This window comes from Coprinopsis cinerea, assembly GCF_000182895.1.
Source record: "Coprinopsis cinerea okayama7#130 chromosome 12 map unlocalized cont3.12, whole genome shotgun sequence".
In the NCBI taxonomy this organism is placed as follows: Eukaryota; Fungi; Basidiomycota; class Agaricomycetes; order Agaricales; family Psathyrellaceae; genus Coprinopsis; species Coprinopsis cinerea.
In genome coordinates, this window is record NW_003307533.1 from 1100074 (window position 1) to 1121606 (window position 21533).

Consider the following 21533-nt stretch of genomic DNA (forward strand, 5'->3'; position numbering starts at 1 on the left):
CTTGTTTGATGGTTTGTGAGTGCGGGCCAGTCTTGGAGCCCTTTAACCTTTGCTGGGTCCATGGAGATTCGGTCTTGTTCAATGATGAACCCGAGGTAAGCAATCTTTTCCTTGGTGAATTCGCACTTCTCGGGTTTGACGTAGAGATCGTTATCGCGAAGGATCCGAAGGACTTCCTTGGTGTGTCGCTCGTGTTCTTCCTTAGTCTTGGAGAGAGATGAGGATGTCATCCATGTAGATGATGACAAAGTTCCCTTCGATCTGCAAGGAGAATATGTGGTCCATCATTGCTTGAAAGGTTGCTGGGGAGTTGCACATGCCGAAGAACATGACCGTAGGTTCGTGGTAAGCCGAATTTTGTTTTGAATGCCGCTTTCCACTGGTCTCCGTCGCGTATACGGATATTGTTGTAACCCTTCAAGACATCGAGCTTGGTGAAGTATTTGGCTCCTTTCAGTTTGTCCATGAGGTCCGTAACCAGGGGAAGGGGATAAGCATTCTTGACGGTCCATTCGTTCAGGTAGCGATAGTCTTGACATGGGCGTTTCTTTCCGTCTTTCTTGGGGACGAAGAAGAATCCGGATGCTTGTGGGGAGTCTGACGGTCGAATGTATCCTTTGGCCAGATTGTCATCGATGAATTCCTTGACGAGTTTCTCTTCTTCTGGTGTGAGCGGGTAAACCTTGGACGACCTCGGTTCGAATCCTGGTTTCAGATCTATCCTGTGGTCCCAAGGTCGAGACTCGGGGAATCAGGAGGCCGCTTTCTCATCGAAGACAGAGAGGTATTCGTGATATTCCGGCGGTACATGTTGCCTGATGTCCTTGATTTCTTCTCGCTGGTTGTACTTGAGCTCGAAGGCCTGTGAGTGAGTGAGGGTGGTGTTGATCCAGATGTCCTCCGTTTCGTCGGAAAGTTCTCCATTGATGAATGAGATCACCAGGTCGTCAGTCAAGAGAGATCCCTCGTCATTATCCCAATGGAAGTTCCCTTCCATAAGCTTGTTGACGTAGGTTTCGAAGGTGTTGAAGTGATCCTTGGGTATCATAGGAGAGGTGGTCGGGTACCAATCAGGTAGTGGGTCGAGGTTCTGAGGTTCAGTATCCGGGATTTCTTCGATGGTGGTCTTGAAGATCTGGGTGTAAGGCTTGGTGGGTCTGATCGGTGGTGTTGACGAAGGGTTCTGTCGCCACTCAAGGGTACCCTTCCTCCAGGTACCCTTCCTCCAGTCGATGATGGGGTTGGCTTCCTCAAGCCAGGGAAAACCCATGATGACTTTCTGTTTTCCAAGGCCGGTGATGTAGAAGGTAATGGGTCGTGTGTGTCCGTGGATAGTGACGTTTATGGTGGTTGAGTATCGGATGGTTCCTTGTTTGTTCAGGGTTCCATCTACGTTGTAGACTTTCAGAGGGGTTGGAAGGAGTTGGAGTGGGAGTTTCTTGTTTCGGGCAAAGTTTTGGTCGATGAATTTCCCTCCAGCTCCAGAATCTATCATTCCTTCGGTGTCGACGATTATCTTTCCACTCTCCGTTTCGCCCTCAAGATGCATTGGAATAAATAAGCATTTATTGTTCTTTTCGGGCTACTAAGGCAGAATGAATCGATAAATAGGGAGACACTGACGTCGATGCAGGTCTCCATTCTAAAAACCCTGGTTGGTTTCGAGTTCCTTGTAAAATTCTTCAACGACTTCCTCTCCTGCTTCTTGGATCGCGGCTCGGATGTTGGTGTAAAGATCCTTGCCATTCTTTGGGCGGAAAGACCAGTTTTGACGGTTACTGGTGTTCTGGTTGCTGGTCCCTGCAGAGCGATTGTTGGTGGAGTTATTGGGGCATTCCCAGGAGCGATGTCCGTCTTTTCGGCAACGGAAGCATCCTCCTCTCTTGATCAGGTCAGCCATTTCTTGGGGAGAGAGCTTCCCAAGACCGATTGCCCTGATGTGTTGCTCTAAAGCGGTCCCTGCAGACTGGTCTAAGCCCTTGACTTTGGAGATGATGGCATCGATATCCATAGCCATAGGGTCTTTGGCGGGAGTGGGGCGACTGAAGTTCCACTGTCGGGTAGAGGTCGAGGTTTTGGCAGGAGCCTTGTTGGTGAGGGCAAAGTAGCGACGGTAGTTGTTGTCCTTTTCGATGGCCTTCTCTGTCCACTCCTTGAAGGTCCGAGGTGGTTTCTCAAGGTCGAAGAGCTTATTTCGAAGCGGATCGTTCAGACTGGCTTGGAAGTAGTCTCGGGCTACAGTGTCTCCAGCGTCTGCAACTCTTTGATCGGTTTTGTTGGCGTGATCTTTGGAGAGAAGGTTGGTTTTCGATAGAGACAATCTTGAAAGTCGGCTACATGTTCTTCAGCCGTCTTCTTTCCTTGGGTCATCGTCTTCAAGCGCTGTAAGGCGTCTTCTTTTTCGTTGATTGGGGTGAATGCCTGTTTGAAGATGGCGACAAAGTCCTTCCAGGTGCCCAATTCACATATCGGACTCGGTCTCTTTGGATCGTAGCCATGCTTCTTTCCAAGCGGAGGCTTCGTCTCCTTTGAGGAATGAAAGGAGATAGGTGATTTTGCTGTCGTCATCGGTGTAGATGTGCTTGTTGACCTTCAAGTAAAGTTTCACATCTTTGAGGAAGGTGTTGAGGTCTTCCTTTTTGCCGGTGAAAGGGGATGGCGGATTGATTCGCCTTTCGGGGATCTTCTGGTTGGTTTCGTCGCTCATTACGACGTCTCGGGTTCCGTTGTCTGGGTTGGCTGGGCTGACCATGGTGACTGGTTGTTCTAGGGTGATTGGCGTAAAGGGTTCTTCCTCCTTCACGTTCTGGAATCAAGGGTCCTTCCTCTTGATGCTGTGGCTCAGTGCTGGGTTCTTCTTGGGCGTCTTGGAATTCTGCAGAAGGCTCTTCTTCAAAAGAAACTTCTGAGGGTTCTTGTTTGCTTGGTCGATGTCTTGGGTCTTCCGGGTAGTTGGGGCAAGGTTGTTGGGCGCAGTTAAACCAGTCTTCTTCGTTGGTGTCGTAGTGTTCACAGTTAAACTGGTGTACGAAGTTGCTGCAGTCGGTGTTGTCGGTCTTGTCTTCCGAGTCTCTCTTGTTCTTCTTCGGTTTCTTCTTCAGGGAGCGATTGGTTAACCGCTAGTAAAGATGGTGTTGATGGTCTGGTTGAGCTTGGGGTAAGCCCTCGGAGACGTCCTCTGGGTGTGGTTGACTGGGATCCGGGTGTTGAGGCAATTAGGGTGGCTACTGGGTCGACAAATGGCGGTGGTGTAGGGAGTCGTTCCGGGGGATCAGATGCCGAGTATGTGGGAATTCTGTGTGGTCGATGGGGTCGTCACCCGTAAGTACGAGTGACGATGTGTTGGAGCTAGTTCTTCTGTTACGGTCAAGGGACGCGAACTCAAGTGAGCATGCACGTCGACCGTAGAGTTGTGGTTCTGAGGCGAGTTCGAGGAGATAGGCGTCTAAGAGTGCCTCACAAGAGGTATTGTCTTAAGACGACTAGAGCGAGTTCGAGGGAAGAGTAGAAGAGGGTATGATTCATGAGAACTAGCTAAGGAACAAGAGAGAGTATCTACAGAGCTTATATACCTGTCTAGCTACGTGAATATGAGTCAAAAGAAGTCAGAGAAGAAGGCTGCGCGAGCACAGGTTACTGCGGAGCGCAGCAGAGATAAATTAGAGAACAATAGAGAGTGGCTGCGCCGCAGCAAGAAGAAGTCATAAAGAGTCAAAGAAGGCTGCGCCGCAGCAGTAAGAAGAATTAACTGATAAAACAGTCACGAGATAAAGAAAGAGATCATGTGAACAAGAAAATGAGTCATGTGATAGAGAAAGGACGCGAAGAGAAAAGATAGGGGTGGAATTCGTAACACGTTGCGAACATGTTGCATTCCCTTACAGAATCCAATTCGGTGGTACGTATTTAGAACCTCTCCACCGCTTGTTCTCAATGTACTGAGAGTGCACGTCGTGACGTTTCTTTTTCAGGCACTGAAGCTGCGTATGGCAACGGCCACTTGATCGTCACCGTTCAGTAAATGTAGCGCTGGGCCCGTAGTGGCCACCGGTGACTATGATGCAACGAACGCACAGAGTCCGGTCTAGTGTTATGTTGTACATAGGCTTTATTCTGTCCTTTTCTCCTCCAGTGTATTGACTGTTACCACATGTAATTGTAACATTTGACGTTACTCTACCTCACATTGAATTCCTAAGCGAGCTTAGCGGCGAAGGAATGAGAATCTTCCCCAGTCATCCTTCGTCTATGATTAAGCGCCCGTCGAGACGCCGGGTAACAGCACTTGGAGCTGAGTTTGAAACCAGCCCGCAAGTTCTCTTCGAGGAACTCTCGGAGTGCGGAGGTCTCCGCAGGAGACAGGGAGTAGAGACGACTGGGTGGAAGCGGAGCGGCAGCGTCAAGCTCGATCTTGAGATCGTAAGATTGATGCGGAGGCAAGGTGTAGGCCTTAGCATTGCTGAACATGTCGGCAAACTTGTGGTATTCCTCTGGAACAGAGGAGAGGTCGACGGGTTCCGATCAACTGCTGCGGCGCATGCCCGCACCACATTGTCGCTCTGGGAAAGGGAAAGGGAAAAGCTGTGTGAGCCACGCATCACGGATGCGCGGCTGTATTGACAAAGGAAATCGGAACTGGATTGCCGGTGAACGCGCAAGAAGGGGAAATGGGCGGAGCACTAGGCTCCAGTGTGGAGAGAGGCGGAGGGATGCTGGAAGTTGCGGAGGTCTCAATGTTGGAATGGAGTGATGATATTCGTAGTAGCATTCAGTACAACTTATATACTACTCAACGAAATAAATACTGAGTAATACTCAAGACTTCTGACCGAGTGAATGAGTAAGAAAACAAGTAAGAGAAATACTTAGTAAATTGAAGAGAAAATGTCCGTGCCCGAAAGCCAAGCATACCGATGACTACAGGTTGATTATCTACCAAAGTATCGAGGCAAATATTCAATGCGACGTGGTCCGCATTGTCGCGGAAACTGTCCTGGTACCTCCTGAAGTAGAGGGTGAGCTGGGTGATGAAGTTGTCGAGTTTGTCTGGGTCCTCCCCATCGAAGGGCTCAGGGGTCGTGCCTTGGGGCCCTCGTGCAGCCTTGTCAGTGCGGCCTCCATGGTCCGCGCGAGGCGGCGATTGGTCCGCGTGAGGCCCGTGAGGAGTCGAACCACAGAGTGCGGATACGGAATCTACTGTTAGACTCTACAGAACTGCGGAGTCTGCGGAGTCGAAGGGACCTTGGCCTCAACGTATTGCGTTGTGCCCACGCTGGTGGTATATGGTCCAACCCGAAAGGAGAGGGGAGGTGAGGAAGAGAGAGACGCGCCTTGCAGCGGAAGACGAGGAGAGAGAGGAGAGAGCCTTTGCGGAGCGGGAATCAGGAGCACTGTGCAGATATGCGGAGTATGCGGAAAGATCTAGTAAGCCTAAAGGCTCAAGACTGAACAGAGGAGAAGTTCTGTATAAGTCTGATTCGAGATTCCGGATGAGTATCTACTACAGAAATCTAGCCAGCTTATATATCTGTAGATACTCTGGATATACTCTGGGACAAGTCTGGGACAAGAGATAAAACTGAGTCATAAGAAATGCGGAATACTGCGGAATACGAAAAGGATGAGTAAGTCGATTCTAAAGAACAATAGCAAAGCAAGGATGAAGTCATAAGGAAGCATAAGGGGTCACATGCAGAGTCTGAGCGCCTAGAGGGCAGTTACAAAGTTTCTCCGCACGGTCCGCACCGGCCCTCAGTTGCGGGCGGTGTCGTATGGGCGGCGCTCTGCATAAATGCGGAGCGGAGTGTCTAGCGCCTGTAAACTCCGCATGCGGATTGACTGCGGAGCATGTGGGAGTGCGGAGGGAAGGGTTGCGGAGATATGGGGATGTGGGATGCGGAGAGGTGATGGCAAGTGTGGGAATGTGCGGGATCATGCGGGATCATGTGAGACTGTGCGGGGAGCATGGGTCAAGGCTGGTGGGTTGTGGGTAGATGTGGGTTGGGATGTTTTGAGACCCTAACACAGTGTCCCGAAGCCCTTGAAAAAGTACATTGACTGAAGAGCTTCGGCTGGGAGTTCAATCCCCCAAGTCAACAGGATATTTGAAAGGTTCCTGACAAAAGTGGCTTGGCGGGAGTTGGAGTGTCGTCCACCGGTGATGTACCAGTTGGAAAGGGTCGCACCTTTCAGGTGGCCATGTATGGCCCTCCACCTCATGGCTCCCCTTGACAATGACGATGACTGTCTGACGATTTACCTCCCGGGATTGACGGATTGGGACGAGGCCGGGAGGGGAAGTTTTTCGGGGGGTGGAAGGGTGTAAGACCGGTGGCTTACAGCGGTTCCCATAACGCTCATATACCCAGCGGTGGCTGAAGAGATAAGCTCTTCAGTCACACTGCCTTTTGGTGTAGCGGCTAACTTCGGCTATGTGCGTCGGCTACTCGTCTTACACTTTTGACCTCATCCAACAAGGTACCGATATGATGGATGTGGTCCTTGATTCATTCCGCGGTGTAAATCCCATTCGTGCCTTATTACCCTGTAAATTGTTGGCCATCGTTGAAACCAGACCCGCACCTCAATCAACATCTCTTGATATTCTCTATCCTTGCCAGTGTTTGCGACTGCTAGTTCTATAGCAGTGTGGTCCGCTCACCCAAAAATAATGCTGCCTGTTACTTAGCCAACGACAGGATGCATTTCCGCTCACCTATTTCTGCAGGATACAATGTTGCAGCAGCTTCCTGAAGGGCAGGATTTGGGCATTGATCTCTAATTGATGCCACCCAACCAAATGGACTATGACTTTAAGGTCCAAATATGTTGTCCATATGCTTGGCTTCGAGATGACTTTTCAAATTCATTGCTGTTTCTTGCGGTCGTATGTACTTGAAATACACAAGAGGAAAAACCATTCTAGGATAGAGAACACCCTTCAAAGCACGTCCACTCTCAAGTACCGTTGTTGTGCACAAATGCGGTATTCTTAACGGCACGACGGATCAAGTCATTCTTAATAAATGCTTTCACTTTCATTGCCCAACACCGCAAACTTGGGGGCGGCGCTTAAGAAGGCGGTTGATGATATCGGAGACTAGGGGGAGGGGATAGCGATTCTTCACGGTGATCTCGTTGAGTTTCCAGTAGTCCTAAATGAAACGGAGTCTGCCGTCCTTCTTCTTAACGAAGAAGACGGGGGACGAGAGGGGCAATTTTGATGGCTGGATGTACCCCTTCTTGAGATTTTCGTCGAGGAATCGTTGAGTTCCTCTTGTTCGTTTTTGGACATGGGGTAGACCTTGGTCCGCATGGTGGCCAGTGCTCCAGGGGTGAGGTCGATGGCATGTTCCCAGGGTTTATGCTCAGGGAGGCGATGGGATTCGGATTCAGAAAAGACGGAGGCGTGGAGCGGGGACCATCTCTTCGAATGACTTCTGTGGTTTGGCCTTCTGGGTTCTTCGGCTATCCGTTGGGAATAAGTGAAGCCGGTGGCGCACCAGAGTTCATCTCCTGTTTCCTTGATCAATCCTGCACGAAGCCACTTCCAACGAGTGGTCCGATTGGCTCGGATGCGACAGAGGGCTGGTTTGTCATCTTCGGGTTTGGGTTTGGGGGCTGGGGAGGGGACCAGTTTGGGGAGGGGATCAGGAGCTGGTGGTTCAGGTATGGTGTCGATCTGCTCCAATATGGCATCGCCGGAAGGAGCGCCGCGGAACGGGGGTCGGGCATCATCGTCTGGCACCTCCTCAATGGTAACGCTGGCGACCTTGGGTTTGGGAATGTGTAGGGTGCCTTTGCGCCAGTTGATGGTGGGATTGAGCTTGCGAAGCCAGGGAAGTCCTCAGGATGATGTCCTCTCCCCCGAGATCGGCGATAAGGAAGTCGGTCCATTCCGTGTGTCCATCAACCGTGAGTTCCTGTCGGGCGAAGTGTGTCACACTGCCAGCCTGATTGGGTGATCCGTCAATGTTGAGAAGCTGAATGGGGTGTCGAAGGGGAAAAGCTGTGATCCGAATGTTTCTCCACAAAAGGTTTGTCCAGGAATCAACCAGTTTCACCACTGTTGACCATTGCTCCGGATTCCGTACTCCGATTTCTGCCTCTAAGCCTCACGTTCACGCGAAAATGTGATGAACCAGGGTATATTTTGCGGATGGCGCTAATAGTACATGATCGCATAGAGTCGTATTCGGAAATCGGGTATGGGTTGAAGGGTGAATGTGTCGCAGCTTTTACAGACACCCTTCGCCGAAATCCTGCTTCTGGAATTGTTTGAGGCGAGCCAAAGTCTCCTGTTGCTTCTGCTGGACGGCCAGGAGGTCGGCAATGGAGAAGTTGGGCAGAGCGGGGGCAGCGGACGTGGAAGCGATGGTGGTAGTGGACGAATCGTTGAAGAGAGAAAAGGGAGCTTCCTGGGTGGCAGCAACATGACGACGTTGGGTGAGTCCTCGACCGGGTGGGTAGCGCATGAACTTGTCTTGGCAGACGTTAGCGGAGTGGCCGAGGCGTTGGCAGTGGTTGCAACAAAGCGAGCTGTGATTGCCGTCCTTCTTGATGTGGGTGGAGGTGATCCGCAACCAAAGCATCGTCCACGCAGGCTGAGCACGAGTCCATCCGCGGATATACCCATACTCGTGACTGCGGGTACCTGCTACTCAAAAAGGCAAACCCGTATCCACGGGTTTTACTTTCCCACGGGTACCTGTACCTGCGGGTACGGGTTTTTTGCAGGTAACCTGCGGGTTTTGTGCGAAAAATCATGAGTACCTGCAGAAAAATATGAGAAAATCCATACCTGTATCCGCGGGTTTAATTTCCCACGGGTACCTGTACTCACGGATACGGGTTTTCGCAGGTTTTCCCACGGATAAACCTGCGAGTGCGACAGGTATACTCGTACTTGTGCTCAGCCTTATCGTCCACGCATCGCTTGGAGGAAGTCCTCGCGGGAGCGGCCACTGGGTCTGACACGGGTTGCGTCAATGTCCATAGCGTAGGGGTCACGGGCTGGGGTAGAGTGAGACGAGGTGGTCGGGTTCAAGAAAGAGGTGCTGCTTCCGTGGAACGTGAAGTCGTTCTGATTGACAATATCACAGTAGTCCTGGAGGGATCTTGGGCTTGGCATTGTCCGGGTTTGGTGATTGCGATGAGATCCAGCATGAGGTGATCGTTGGAACTGAGTTTGCGACAAAAACGTGCCATACCATCCTTCTGGGATAGACCGGTGCGGGGAAAGATCTTGGGCTTCAGCTGCCTTCTCCTGGTCGGCAGGTTGGAAGCGCTTCTTGATGTTGATGGCATGGCTTTCATGGGCTCGTTGATGGGGATCCCTGGTGAAGATCAGTCTTTCAGTGTACAAAGAGCGCTTAAATTGAGAGATATACCTTGTTGAACCCCCTAAGTTGTATGGTTTACCCCAGAGACGGTTGGCCGTGCTTGCCGTCTGCCACCCGCAGATGCGTCTATTTTGGGAACGCCAAGAGTTTCATTTCGTTTGAGCGCTGTGTCGTAAAACAGCGCCCAAACGTAACGGAAAGTCTCAGGACACGCCCACAAAAGTCTGGTTTGACTTTTGTGACATGTCATTCTTTCTCCTTCACTTTTAAACCCCCCACACTCGACTTTGCCTTTCCCAGATCCCTTCCTTCCCTCATTCTCGCTCCCTCCTCTCTCTCCGATGGGTCGCCGCCACTGACGATGCCCAGACATTGTCGAGATCGTGCAACGTGTTTTTGCTGACGATTTGGAGGGGAAATTGGGGACTTGTAGCCGGTATGGGCGGGTTAGGAGTAGCTCGAGAGGCCTCATTCATTATCCAAGGTCCGTGGTTGGCTGGCTAGTACCCTTGGCCATGCACTCACATGTTTTTTCAGGTGCAACGACGGCCGAACCCGCCCTATTTAAACATTGGCTCTTCCACCACGCCTCTCCAACTGTCGACTGTGTGGCGACTTCGAGAACACAATGACCACTGCGTCGTCAACTTCGACGCCGAACAGCAACCTTCGCCGCTCCGGCCGTGCCCATGTCCCGAGTAAGCGCCTTCAAGAGGCTCGGGGTGACTACAGCGACGACCACCACCACCATCCATCTAACGCCGAAGACTCCGACGCCTCTATTCAAGAGGTGGCCAACAGCTCCCAGCCAGTCTCCTCGACACCGCCCGCCACTGAAGAGGACGCCAACGCAACTGTTCAGTGCTCTCACTTTGCTACTCGTTTTGATATCTACAACAAGACCAATGAGGAAGTTCTAGGTACGCATCTCCCCTTGGATTTGTCACACTCTGTTCTGAAATGAGCCTTATCTTCAGCGGCGCAGAGGGCTACCTGGACGTCGTCGTGTTACGACCATTTCAAGGCACCCACTATCAAGGAGGAGGGAGGTGTCGTGTGGTATCAATTCGCCTGCAAGAGGTTTGTCCCTTTATCCCTATGGTATTTACTTAGACTTACCCTGGACCAAGCCATCCTAGCATCGTCGTTCGGCGCTGTCGGACGGATGAGAGCACGGGTAACCTCGTTTGCCACGTCAAAGGTTGCACCCCTGTTGACAACGCCGAGTCCCGGGCCATCTCTGCCTTCGCCCATGGCTCTGTATACAACAAGCTTCGGCATCGCGTCCAGATTGCCATTTGGATTGCCAAGTCCCGCCGCCCCTTCTCCATCATTGAAGACCCCGACCTGAATCAAATCATGAAAGACCTGAACTCGGCTGTTGAGAACCCAACTCGCAGGATGGTATCCCGCGACATCCAACAGATCTTCAAGATCACACGGGACTCTGTCAAGGCGAAGCTGCAGGTAAATCCACTTCATAATTCCTCATAGACTAGCCCTCAGTATACTTGTTGTTGTTAGGCCTATCCAGGCATGCTCCACATTGCTGCGGATGGCTGGACTTCCCCGAATGTCATCTCGTTCATTGGTGCTACCATTCACTACCTCGGCGATGACTCCTCAATCGTATCAAACATCCTCGACTTCATCAAGTATGTTCTGTGTTTACTTTCGCCTCGCTTTATTGATGACTTTACCCTTTCCAGATTGAAGGAAGCTCACACTGGGCAATACCTTGCATCCAAGCTAGCGAGCTGCCTCAACGAATACGGAATCACAGACAAGGTAAGTAAGGCTCTCTTTGATATGAACATTATTTTGACCGTATGTCTAGATCTTGGCTTTCACAGGCGACAATGTGTCGAACAACGACACGATGTTGGAGGAACTCAAGCTCCTCATCCCTGGGTTCCGTGGTGAGAAGGTTCAGGTGCGGTGCTTTGCACATGTCCTCAATCTCATTGTCAAGGTGCGTTCGGATTTTTATTATCATTAGCACTGCTTACTCACTGTTGGCGTTGTAGGCTGTCCTTTCTGCCTTTGCCAAGACACTCAAGACCACGGAAGCCACCTCCCTCGGCGACCTCAACGACGACCTCGATGACGACGACGACTCAGACGTTGAGTCAGTCAGTGACAACGACGACGGCGACAACGCTGTGGCTGATGACTATGAGGTCCCTCCTGGGCTGGAGGAGAGTGATGCGACCCAGGTTCAAGAGATTGCTGACGAAGCCGACTTAGATGAGAGGTTGGCTCGCATGAGCTCTGCCGACTCTCGACTGGCGCGTGACTCTATCACAAAGGTTCGGATATTGTCGTGTTACCATCCTTTCAATTTATCTGATGAGGTAGTGATAGTTGCGCAAGCTTGCTATTAGAATATGTAATAGTCCTACAATATCCAAAGACCTCAAGTCATGCTGCGAACAAACCAACCTCCCCGCAAAAAAGATGATCAAGGACGTAGCCACCCGTTGGAACAGCACCGCCGAGTTGCTCCAGCGTGCCTTGGAGCTCTGCGCTGCCCTTGACCGTCTCACCAACATGCCAGAGCACAACCGAGCCCGTGGTGCACGCTTGCAGCGCTTTAGGTTGTCGAGTGATGAGTGGAAGGTGGTGAATGAGTTAGCACCTCTCCTAGATGTATGTGTACCTTACTTTCCTAACTCTTGGCCACTCACTTATCATCGGTTCTTAGGGCATGCTATACGTTACGAAGGTTGTCTCTCAGAGCCGTGTACCTTTGGTACAGGATGTCATTCCTCTCATCGACTCGTTGACATCGTTGTTCGACGAGTACATTGGTGATGAGTCGCTCATGCTCCCTGTCCGCCATGCTGCCTTGCGGGGCCTCAAGATGCTGAACAAATACTACGCGAGGACCGACAAATCAATCATCTACCAGCATTGCCATGAGTATGTATCCCTCCAAAGGGCTGTGGCTTTCGTTTGCTCAATCCGGACGATCAATCCCCAGGGTTTGGAAGAGGGAGGAGGAGGTCATGGCTACCTGGGCGAGATCTGGTGCATCTTTTGCAATCTTGGGCGCGTTTTAAAGCTGACGTCTGAGAGTATTGACGTGCCCAAAACAACAATGTACGTCGCTGTCGTTTGGGAGATATCCACTGGCGGGTTTTCTGTTTTGGGAGGAAGAAGAAGGCTACTATGAAGGTGACATAACGACTGACTTTAATCTCAAAGTACTTCAAAAAGCTGGAAGAAAATCATTGATTGTATGTATCTATGCAAAGTCTGACATTCTCTGAAACGTTTGAGTGAAGGTGTTTCCAGAGGAGCCTTATTTAAGCCGAGTCACTGCCATGCATATGCATTGGCCCGTATACTAGTCTGCTCCCCAATACAACTACTTTGCCCCTGCCATGCCCGTTTCCCCCTCTCAACGAGGAGGAATCCCTTTTCATGGTCACCAACGCCCAGTATGCCATCCGACTCGAGAATAGACTTCTCGAGACCCCTCGTGCGGAGCCCGTCGCTTGCATCGTCTCTATCGGGCATATGATTGCCCTCATCATTGCCCAACTTATGGGCATAGTCAACACCCTCCACCAGTTCGTCTTTGGGATTCACGAGCATCTTGTACACCGTCCTGAAATCACCGATCTCGTACTGGAGCTTCGAAACCCCCAACCTGAAGCTCCAGGCCCCCAACTCTATCACCACATTCCCCAACAATCTCCCCCACCTCCTATGCCCATTCCTGACAATATTCCCTCGCCTATTATGCAACAACCACCTCAACCTTGTATGCCAACTCCCGGACCATCCTCCAATATCATATATCGGGCGACTCTACGGGATACTTCATTCTCATTCGACCCCAATGATCTCCCTCCTCTCCAATACCCTCCGACACCAACTCCCCCATCTGCTCCCCAAAAGGAGATCATCAACGTCAACGACCCCACCCAGCCATGGAACCAACCTTTAGGTTCCGAACTAAACCCAATTTGGGTTCGCGACTTCATCTCCCGCCTTCGACAAATCGGAATTCCGACTTGCAACCTTTGCCACAAGACAGGGCATCTCGCTAGCCGTTGCAAAGGAAAAGGTAAACTCCAGGAGTAGTTTAGAAACATATATAATTCTTTTTGCCCCAAGGGGCCACAGGATCGTACATGCAGAAAGAAATTGCCCCTAAGGGCCGACACGATGAAGATTGTGAACCCCCCCGCATTCAGAACCCCCTACCCGATGATTGATGATTCCTCCGAACCCTTCCGACCTCCGCTCCTGCTCTTCCTTCCCCTTCCTCTCCCGAAATAGTCGCTAGTGCTCGCCTCCGAAGCAGGAGGGCCCAGTCGTAGCGGCCAGGCACCTGCTGCGCCTCCATCTCCACCAGGCGGCGCAAGTTGTTGGCGCTCCAGTGACGCACGTTGCCCGCATCTCCTCCAAGAGCGCCGCATCGCGGGAGTCGACCCTCTCCGCAAAATCGCCAATAAACGTCATGAACTTGCCAGCCTTGGTGAGGAACTCCTGGAGACCCGCGGGTTGCGGAGCTACGCCCCCGGAAGCAGTGGGACGGGGGCGGCCATGGCGCACGGAAGCTGCGCGGGGCTGTCGCGGTGTTGTCGTGAAAGTCGCTGGACTCCAGTTCGCTATTTTAACAGGTTATGAGCCCCGGCTCCCTCTAGCCACCTCCTGAACAGCCAACTCGACCCTCCCAGCAGTTGTTTCGCAATTTTCTGCGCAACCAAAGGCCACGTCATCCTCGTTTTTCTGCCACGTCCCCTCGTACGTGCGCGCTACCTCTTCCCTCAACAACGAACGCCCCTCGCTGTTCGTTCACCCGCTATCTACCGTTCGAATCCGCTGTCCGCTCACTGTGAGCTACGCATCCAGACTCATTTCGACTCTACCCCCTCGGTTTCACCGCCGTTTCCCTCGTTTTTTCGCGCACGCCCCTACGTCTCCGTCCACCATCGCTCACGATGTCAACGTCGACTCCGACCTTCGCCAAGCTCGGCCCAACGAACTACAGTCTCTGGGCTGGTGACATGGAGGCCTGGTTCCGGGCCCTTGCGCTCTGGAGAATTGTCAATGGCACCTCCCTTCGCCCTGCCCCGTGTTGGGGACATTACACCGTCCCCAGACGCGGTAGAGGCCTGGGAGACCAAGGCAGACAAGGCTGCTGGCTGGATCTGGCTTATGCTGGAGGACAGTCAGAAGATCCATGTTTCTTCGCACAGGGACGATCCCTGCAAGATGTGGACGCTGCTGCGTGACGCCCACATGCAGCAGAAGCCTGGCACCCGCTTCAGCGCCTACGACGACCTCTTCTCCATCCGGAAACGCGAAGACGAGTCCCTCCAGGCCCTCATGAACCGTGTGGACGACGTTATGACGCTCATCAAGGACCTCCGGCCTGCCGACTTCACCCTGGACAAGCTGGACAACGAGCTGACCGCTATGGCCCTCATCCGGGCGCTCCCTGAGGAGTTCAGCGCCTTCACCTCGTCGCTCCTGCTCCTGGACAAGCTCGATAGCGAGACCATCCGTCAGGCGTTCATTGCTGAAGAAGCCCAGCGCCGTCGTCGCGCAAATGACGCCTCCACCGCCGCTCTCGCCCATTCCGCTTCGACCCCGCCCTCCTGCGACTTCTGTGGCATGAACAACCACGCCATCGCCACCTGCCATGCCTACAGCCGTGCCCAGGCCAACGCCAGGGACAACGTAGTCAAGCGTCGCAAGAAGCGCGGTCAGCAAGGAAAACAAGCGCAAGACTCCGCTCCCACTGACGCATCGGCCTCCCATGCCTCTGCAGACGTGGTTGAGTACGCCGGAAATGCAAGTACTCGTCTCCCGGATCCCAGGGATCCCTCCTCTCCACTCCAGCTCGATGCTGACTTTGATTGGATTGCAGACACAGGCGCCACTTCTCATATGACCCCCCATCGTCACTGGGTGCGGAACTATGTCCCCTGTCGCATTCCAGTCAAGTTGGCAGACCACAGCATTGTCTATGCTGTTGGTATGGGCACAACAGTCTTCCAGCCTGTTGTAGATGGGAGGGCCTCTAGGCCGGTCGAGTTATCACGAGTTTTGCATGTACCAGAGCTTCGGAGCAATCTGCTGTCTTGTTTGTACCTTACCCGGGTCAAGGGTTTCAATATACTCATTTCTTCTTTGCAACTTCGCTTCATTCGTGCTGGTTCATGCCTATTCACCGCCTCCATCCATCCCAACAACTCTGCAACGCTCGATGGCACCACTGCAGCCTCTGTGGAAGCAGCCTCAGCCGCCTCCACTGTCCCTGTCACCCTTGAACTCCTCCATCGTCGCCTCATTCACCACAACCACGCTGATATCAAGCGTTTGCTGGACAACAAGATGGCGACTGGCATTCCTACCATCTCTACCGCGAAGCCTGACCCGGTCTGCGAGCCCTGCATTGATGGCAAGTTACAGTCTGGCTCCTTTCCTTCTACAGGCAACCGAGCTTCCGCTCCGCTCGATCTCGTCCATTCTGACTTGCACGGCCCCAAGGAGGTCCCTACTCGCGAGGGATACAGTGATCCGACGCTCCTTGAGCCACCTGCTGATATCTCGAGTGTGGATTACCCGATAAGCTAGATCTTTTGTGATATTGTGTAGACCAATCGGACGTATCTCAATTTCGAGTTTCAAGGCGATAGACCAAGTAGGAAAGGTTTGGGATAAAAATCAGTGGCAAAAATGCCGAAATTTGATATTCACAACTTTTCTCTTCAAGGTTTTCTGAATGTAGTATGGAAACCTGCTCGGGGAATGGGTAGATCCGAATACTAGACTATTCTAGCATTATTTTAAGCCCAAATTTGTGGTGATACGGTCAAAAGTAGACGCTGCATGGTGGGTCGAATGTCGAACCCTCATTATCGACTCCTCAAAGGCACAGTGTTTCTCTTCAGATGACATCCTGAACGGGCTCCGGGGTCAAGAGGCGAGGAAGGAGGAGGAAGCTGCAGCCAAGAAGGCTAGAGCTGACACGAGGGCTGCAAAGCGAGAGGCTGTAGCAAAGCTGGAAGTCGAGTGGAAGAAGATAAAGGCTCAACATGAAGAAAACAAGGAAAGATGGAAGCTTACCTGCAAGAAACTGCGCTCCGAAGGCATTCCAAAGAAGAATTTACCAAAGGCGCCCACATGCCCTCGAAAACCGAAGCTCCCTAGCCATTTCACGGCCGTAGTCGACGACGACGACGAAGAAGAAGAGGAATCCGATAAAGATTTATCTGCCCGGAGTACCGGTTCCGACGATTCCGCGCATGTGTCCCACGGGTGGCTCAACTCGCGTACTCGCTCCATCAGTCTCTCACAGCGCCAGTACATCGTCGACATGCTCAAGCGCTTCAATATGGACGCCTGCAACAAGGTGGACACTCCCTTCATGTTTAGTATCATTCGAACCGACCTTTTACGCTCTTTCTAACGGTGACTCGGGGGACGGTAATCCGTGCTCGTCGAAGATGGCTCGTTCTGAGATGACGAACTTCTTGGTGGTGGGGTTGTAGAAGCGCCAGCCCTTGTAGCCAGGGGGATAACCCACAAAGATGCACTTTTGCGCGTGCGGCTGAAGCGATTTGCGCTGGTCCTTCTGCACAAACACATAGGCCGTGCACCCAAACACCCTGATCATGCTGAGATCTGGCTTGCGCTTGTACCACGCCTCGTAAGGCGTCATGCCAGGAAGTGAAGCAGTGGGCAGGCAGTTCCAGATCTTGATCTGAGTCGCCAGGGCCTCACCCCAAAACGAAGGAGGCAGCTTGGACTCGGAAAGCATGGCCTTGATGTCCTCGTTCATCGTCCTGTTCGCTCGCTCTGCATCTCCGTTCTGCTGGGGCCTGTTGCGCGTCGTATGGCGGCGCTCGATGCCGCAGTCGTCCGTAAACTTGCGAAATGCGTTGGACATGTACTCCCCGCCCTTGTCGTCATGCAAACACTTGATCTTTGCGCCCAACTGGGTCTCTGCCCATGCCTTGTATCTCCGGAATGCGTCGAAAGCATCGCTCTTGCGCTTGAGAGGCACAGCAACGCGGAAACGAGTGCAGTCGTCGATGAAGGTGATCCAGTAGCGGTACAGTGTTCTGACGTTCCTTGAGCCACTCTTTTATATTTCCGGATCCATTTAGAATCGAGTATAATTTTTAAACAAAAAAGGGTGGGATCTATTAGTAGAGTGTATACGCTATAGTTCTGTGCAGTATCTGAAATTATTTGAGGGGTATTAAAGCTAGAGGAGGTAAAGTAAATAGGTGCACCCAAAAGTTGCCATTCACGCGAGTTGAGCCACCCGTGGGACACATGCGCGGAATCGTCGGAACCGGTACTCCGGGCAGATAAATCTTTATCGGATTCCTCTTCTTCTTCGTCGTCAAAGTCACAAATTCTAACACTATGGCCTCAAGCAAGCTGCCAGGCAATGGAACAAGAAGCTCCACGTCCTGGGCTCCATTGGCTTCAAGCGACTTGAATCCGACCGCTCCCTCCACCTCTACCCCAGAGACGACGTCAAGATCATCGGTACATTGTCGACATGCTCAAGGGCTTTGGTATCGCCTGCAACAAGGTCGACACTCCTCTGCCTGACGAAGGCCATGGGTCCCCAGACCCCTGCTGAAGTCGAGGAGATGGGCAACGTTCCCTACCTCGCTGCCGTCGGTTCCCTTCAGTATCTCGCCACCATGACTTGACTCCAGACATCGCCCACGCCGTCAGCTACCTTGCCCGGTTCAACACGAACCCAGGCCTCAAGCATTGGGCCGCTGTGAAGCACTTGTTCCGCTTCCTACAAGCTGCGCTACTCAGGTCCCCTTCTCCCTGGCATCTTCACTGCCTACTTCGACGCATCTCACGGCGATTGCAAGGACAGTGGACGCTCCAGTGGTGGGTATGTGACTGCGGTTGGTGGTGGTGCTATCAGCTGGGCTAGCAAGCTCCAGCCTGTTGTTTCGCTTTCCACATGTGAAGCGGAGTACATTCAGGCTGTTGAAGCTGGTAAGGAGATTCTCTGGCTTCGTCACCATCACCACTCCCACTCGCCTCCTGATCGACAATGCCAGCGCTGTGACAGTCAGCAAGAACCCAGAGCACCATGGACGCATGAAGCATCTCGACTTGAAGTTCTTCTGGCTCCGTGACACTGTGGAGTCTGGTGTCATTGCCCCAGTTCGCATTCCTGGCACAGAACAGGCTGCGGACATCCTGACCAAAGCCCTGCCTGTGCCCAAGGTCAAGGACTGGTGCGCTCTCCTGGGTCTAGTGGATGTCTGAACTGCCTCAGTCATGGGGGAGTGTTAGAATTTGTGACTTTGGCACTTTCCCTTGGTCGATTCCCTTCATGTTTAGTATCATTCGAACCGACCTTTTACGCTCTTAACGGTACCCGGGGGACGGTAATCCGTCCACTGGTTACCGAGATATTTACGTTTTACTTCGTTTGGCTAATAACTCCGAAGCCAAGCCCCGCTTGCATGTGTTTACGGGTATGCGGAGCTCCGTCTCCCGACGTTTTACCGTCCGCACTTGTTTTATATAGTCGCAGCATCGTTCTGGAGTCCCTCAGTGCTTTTCCCTCACTGTTGGACTCCAGTTCGCTGTTTTAAACACCAACAACGTCTCGTGCATCTGGGGAAGGTACTCCAACAAGCCGTCGACGGCGACTCCAAAGGGGTGATGCGCTCAGCGACGACCAGCTGACAGATCTTCTCGAAGGCTCGAAGGTTCTCCTCGGTACCAAGGACGTACTTGAGAAGGAACGGACGGCCTCTGGCCACCTCGGCACGCAAAAGGCGATCGACGAAGCACACAACGTGGCGGCGAAAAGACTCAGCGCGGTGGACGCTGCGAGTCGTTCTTGAGCCTTCCAGATATGGAAGGTGTTGATGATGTCGTTGACCTTAGAGTCGAGAGCTGAAGAGAACCGGTTAGACGTAGTCAACCAACAAGAAAGGAACCTAAGGCTAACCTTCAAGTTCATTGACGAGCTGTCAAGAGTCTTTCTTGATGACAACTGGGCTCGAGTCCTCTCTGGTCAACTCGCCAAGATGGCACAACATGGACAAGATTTTTCTGTCTGGGCTTTTCGGTGCTACAGACTTGCCAAATTCCTCAATGATCTCGTCGAACACAATGTCTCTCTGGCTATATCAGGCGACTTTTGGAATGTGTTTGAAACAACCCCTAGGTGCATCAGCGGATGGTTACGAGGCCCGCTTCAATGGTCCTCAGGCTAACGAGGTCCAAGAGGCTAACTTGGGAGAGGACAAGGACAGGCAGTACGGTCCAGAGAGTTCACACTGTTGCTTTGAACTGAGGTATGTTTTACCTCCCTGTCTTCCCCATGATTCTGACAGCCCCCCTTCCATTCTAGTGCATATGCGAGATGCATTCGTACAAGCCCTCGTGCCGGCAAAGTTCTCCAAGTCTTTCGAGCCCAAGGAAGGTCTGGTAGAGCGGCACCATACCTTCTTGCTGGTCTTGAAGGATGGATTGGTGAGCCTGACCATGGATACAGTCATGGTCGCAATAATAGCGGCCTTGAACCCGTGTACTCCAAATGCCCCTCCTGCTTTCATATTCGAGTTCGCTAGAAATCACGGAGTTCACTGACCTGGTGCCCCAAACGGACGACGATGAAGAATGGCTGGCAGAAGTCAGAGGTCAAAATCAAAGTGCCATTTCATAATCACATGCTATTTGGTTCAGGGAACCAGGACTACGTGTCCGGAAATCTCTACCACTGCAATATCATCTCGATTCTTTCGCGCATGCCCCTACGTCTTTGTCCACCATCGCCCACCACGATGTCAACTGCGTGACTCCCAAATGCAGCAGAAGCCTGGCACCCGCTTCAACGCCTACGACCTCTTCTCCATCCGGAAACGCGAAGAGGAGTCCCTCCAGGCCCTCATGAACCGTGTGGACGACGTCATGAAGCTCATCAAGGACCTCCGACAAGGTGGACACTCCTCTGCCCGTTGGACAGCCTCTGACAAAGGCCATGGGTCCCCAGACCCCTGCTGAAGAGTTCGTCATCTCAGCCATCTACGAGCGCTACTTCCCTGGCCTGTCGCCGCCTGCTGTTCCTCCCTCACCTCCGCCTGTGGTGCGAGTTCCTCTTCCTCTCGGTGATGAGGAACTGGGGGAGTGTGACGCTCCACCAGTAGCCCCTGCTGTCCCTGCGTCCTCGCCTGTGCCTGCTTCTGCACCAGAGACCCCTCCTCAAACCCCTCCTCCACCTCAGGTGCCACTCCCAGAGCCGACTCCGCCGCTTCTTACACATCCCCTCGCTCAGCGTCGTGCACCCCGCATCCGATGTCCTCCAGGCGAGTGGTGGAAGGTCAGGGAGCCCACACCGGCCATTCCGAGCGACGACGAAGAGGATGATGAAGACGAGGCTGCTGGATGGGTTACCATCGAGTTTGCAGGTCTTGTCTCAGGCGATCCGCGCAATTGGGTGCATGCTATGAGCGGTCCCAATGTAGACAAGTGGCGGAAAGCTGCCATCGAGGAGATACAGACTCTGCTAGCCAACGGCACTTGGACTACAGCCGATGCCATGCCTCTGCAGACGTGGTTGAGTACGCCGGAAATGCAAGTACTCGTCTCCCGGATCCCAGGGATCCCTCCTCTCCGCTCCAGCTCGATGCTGACTTATGAGCGGTCCTGACGCGGACAAGTGGCGGAAGGCTGCCATCGAGGAGATACAGACCCTGCTAGCCAACGGTACTTGGACTTTGGCTGATCTGCCTCCAGGAGTCAAGGTCTTGCCCTGTGGATGGGTCTTCAAGATCAAGTTCAATCCGGACGGCACCATCAAGCGCTACAAGGCTCGTCTCGTCGCCAAGGGCTACTCCCAGCGTCCCGGCATCGACTTCACCGAGGTTTTCGCCCCCACTTACCGTCCTGCTGCGCTCCGGCTCGTCCTTGCCCTTGCTGCAGCTGAGGACATGCACCTGCGCTCTGTGGACATCGCCTCTGCGTTCACCTACGGCGATCTGGATGAGGACATCTACATGGCTCAGCCAGAGGGCTTCCACTTCGGTGCCGGCAAGGTTCTCAAGCTCAACAAGTCGCTCTATGGCCTCAAGCAAGCTGCGAGGCAATGGAACAAGAAGCTCCACACCGTCCTGGGCTCCATGGGCTTCAAGCGCCTCGAATCCGACCGATCCCTCTACCTCTACGCCCGAG

The 21533-nt window shown here is 52.8% G+C and overlaps 1 protein-coding gene across 1 annotated transcript; it reads left to right on the forward strand.

The window, feature by feature from the left end:
* Nucleotides 1-9969: 9969 nt before the first annotated feature.
* CC1G_13353 (hypothetical protein) lies at nucleotides 9970-12403 on the forward strand (the record flags this gene model as incomplete). Its single annotated transcript, XM_001834937.2, has 10 exons — nucleotides 9970-10261; nucleotides 10319-10421; nucleotides 10472-10808; nucleotides 10866-10996; nucleotides 11051-11129; nucleotides 11179-11313; nucleotides 11369-11650; nucleotides 11706-11990; nucleotides 12046-12263; nucleotides 12325-12403. 10 exons carry the CDS (start codon nucleotides 9970-9972, stop codon nucleotides 12401-12403), a joined length of 1941 nt encoding a protein of 646 aa, XP_001834989.2.
* Between the last annotated feature and the right edge of the window lie 9130 nt (nucleotides 12404-21533).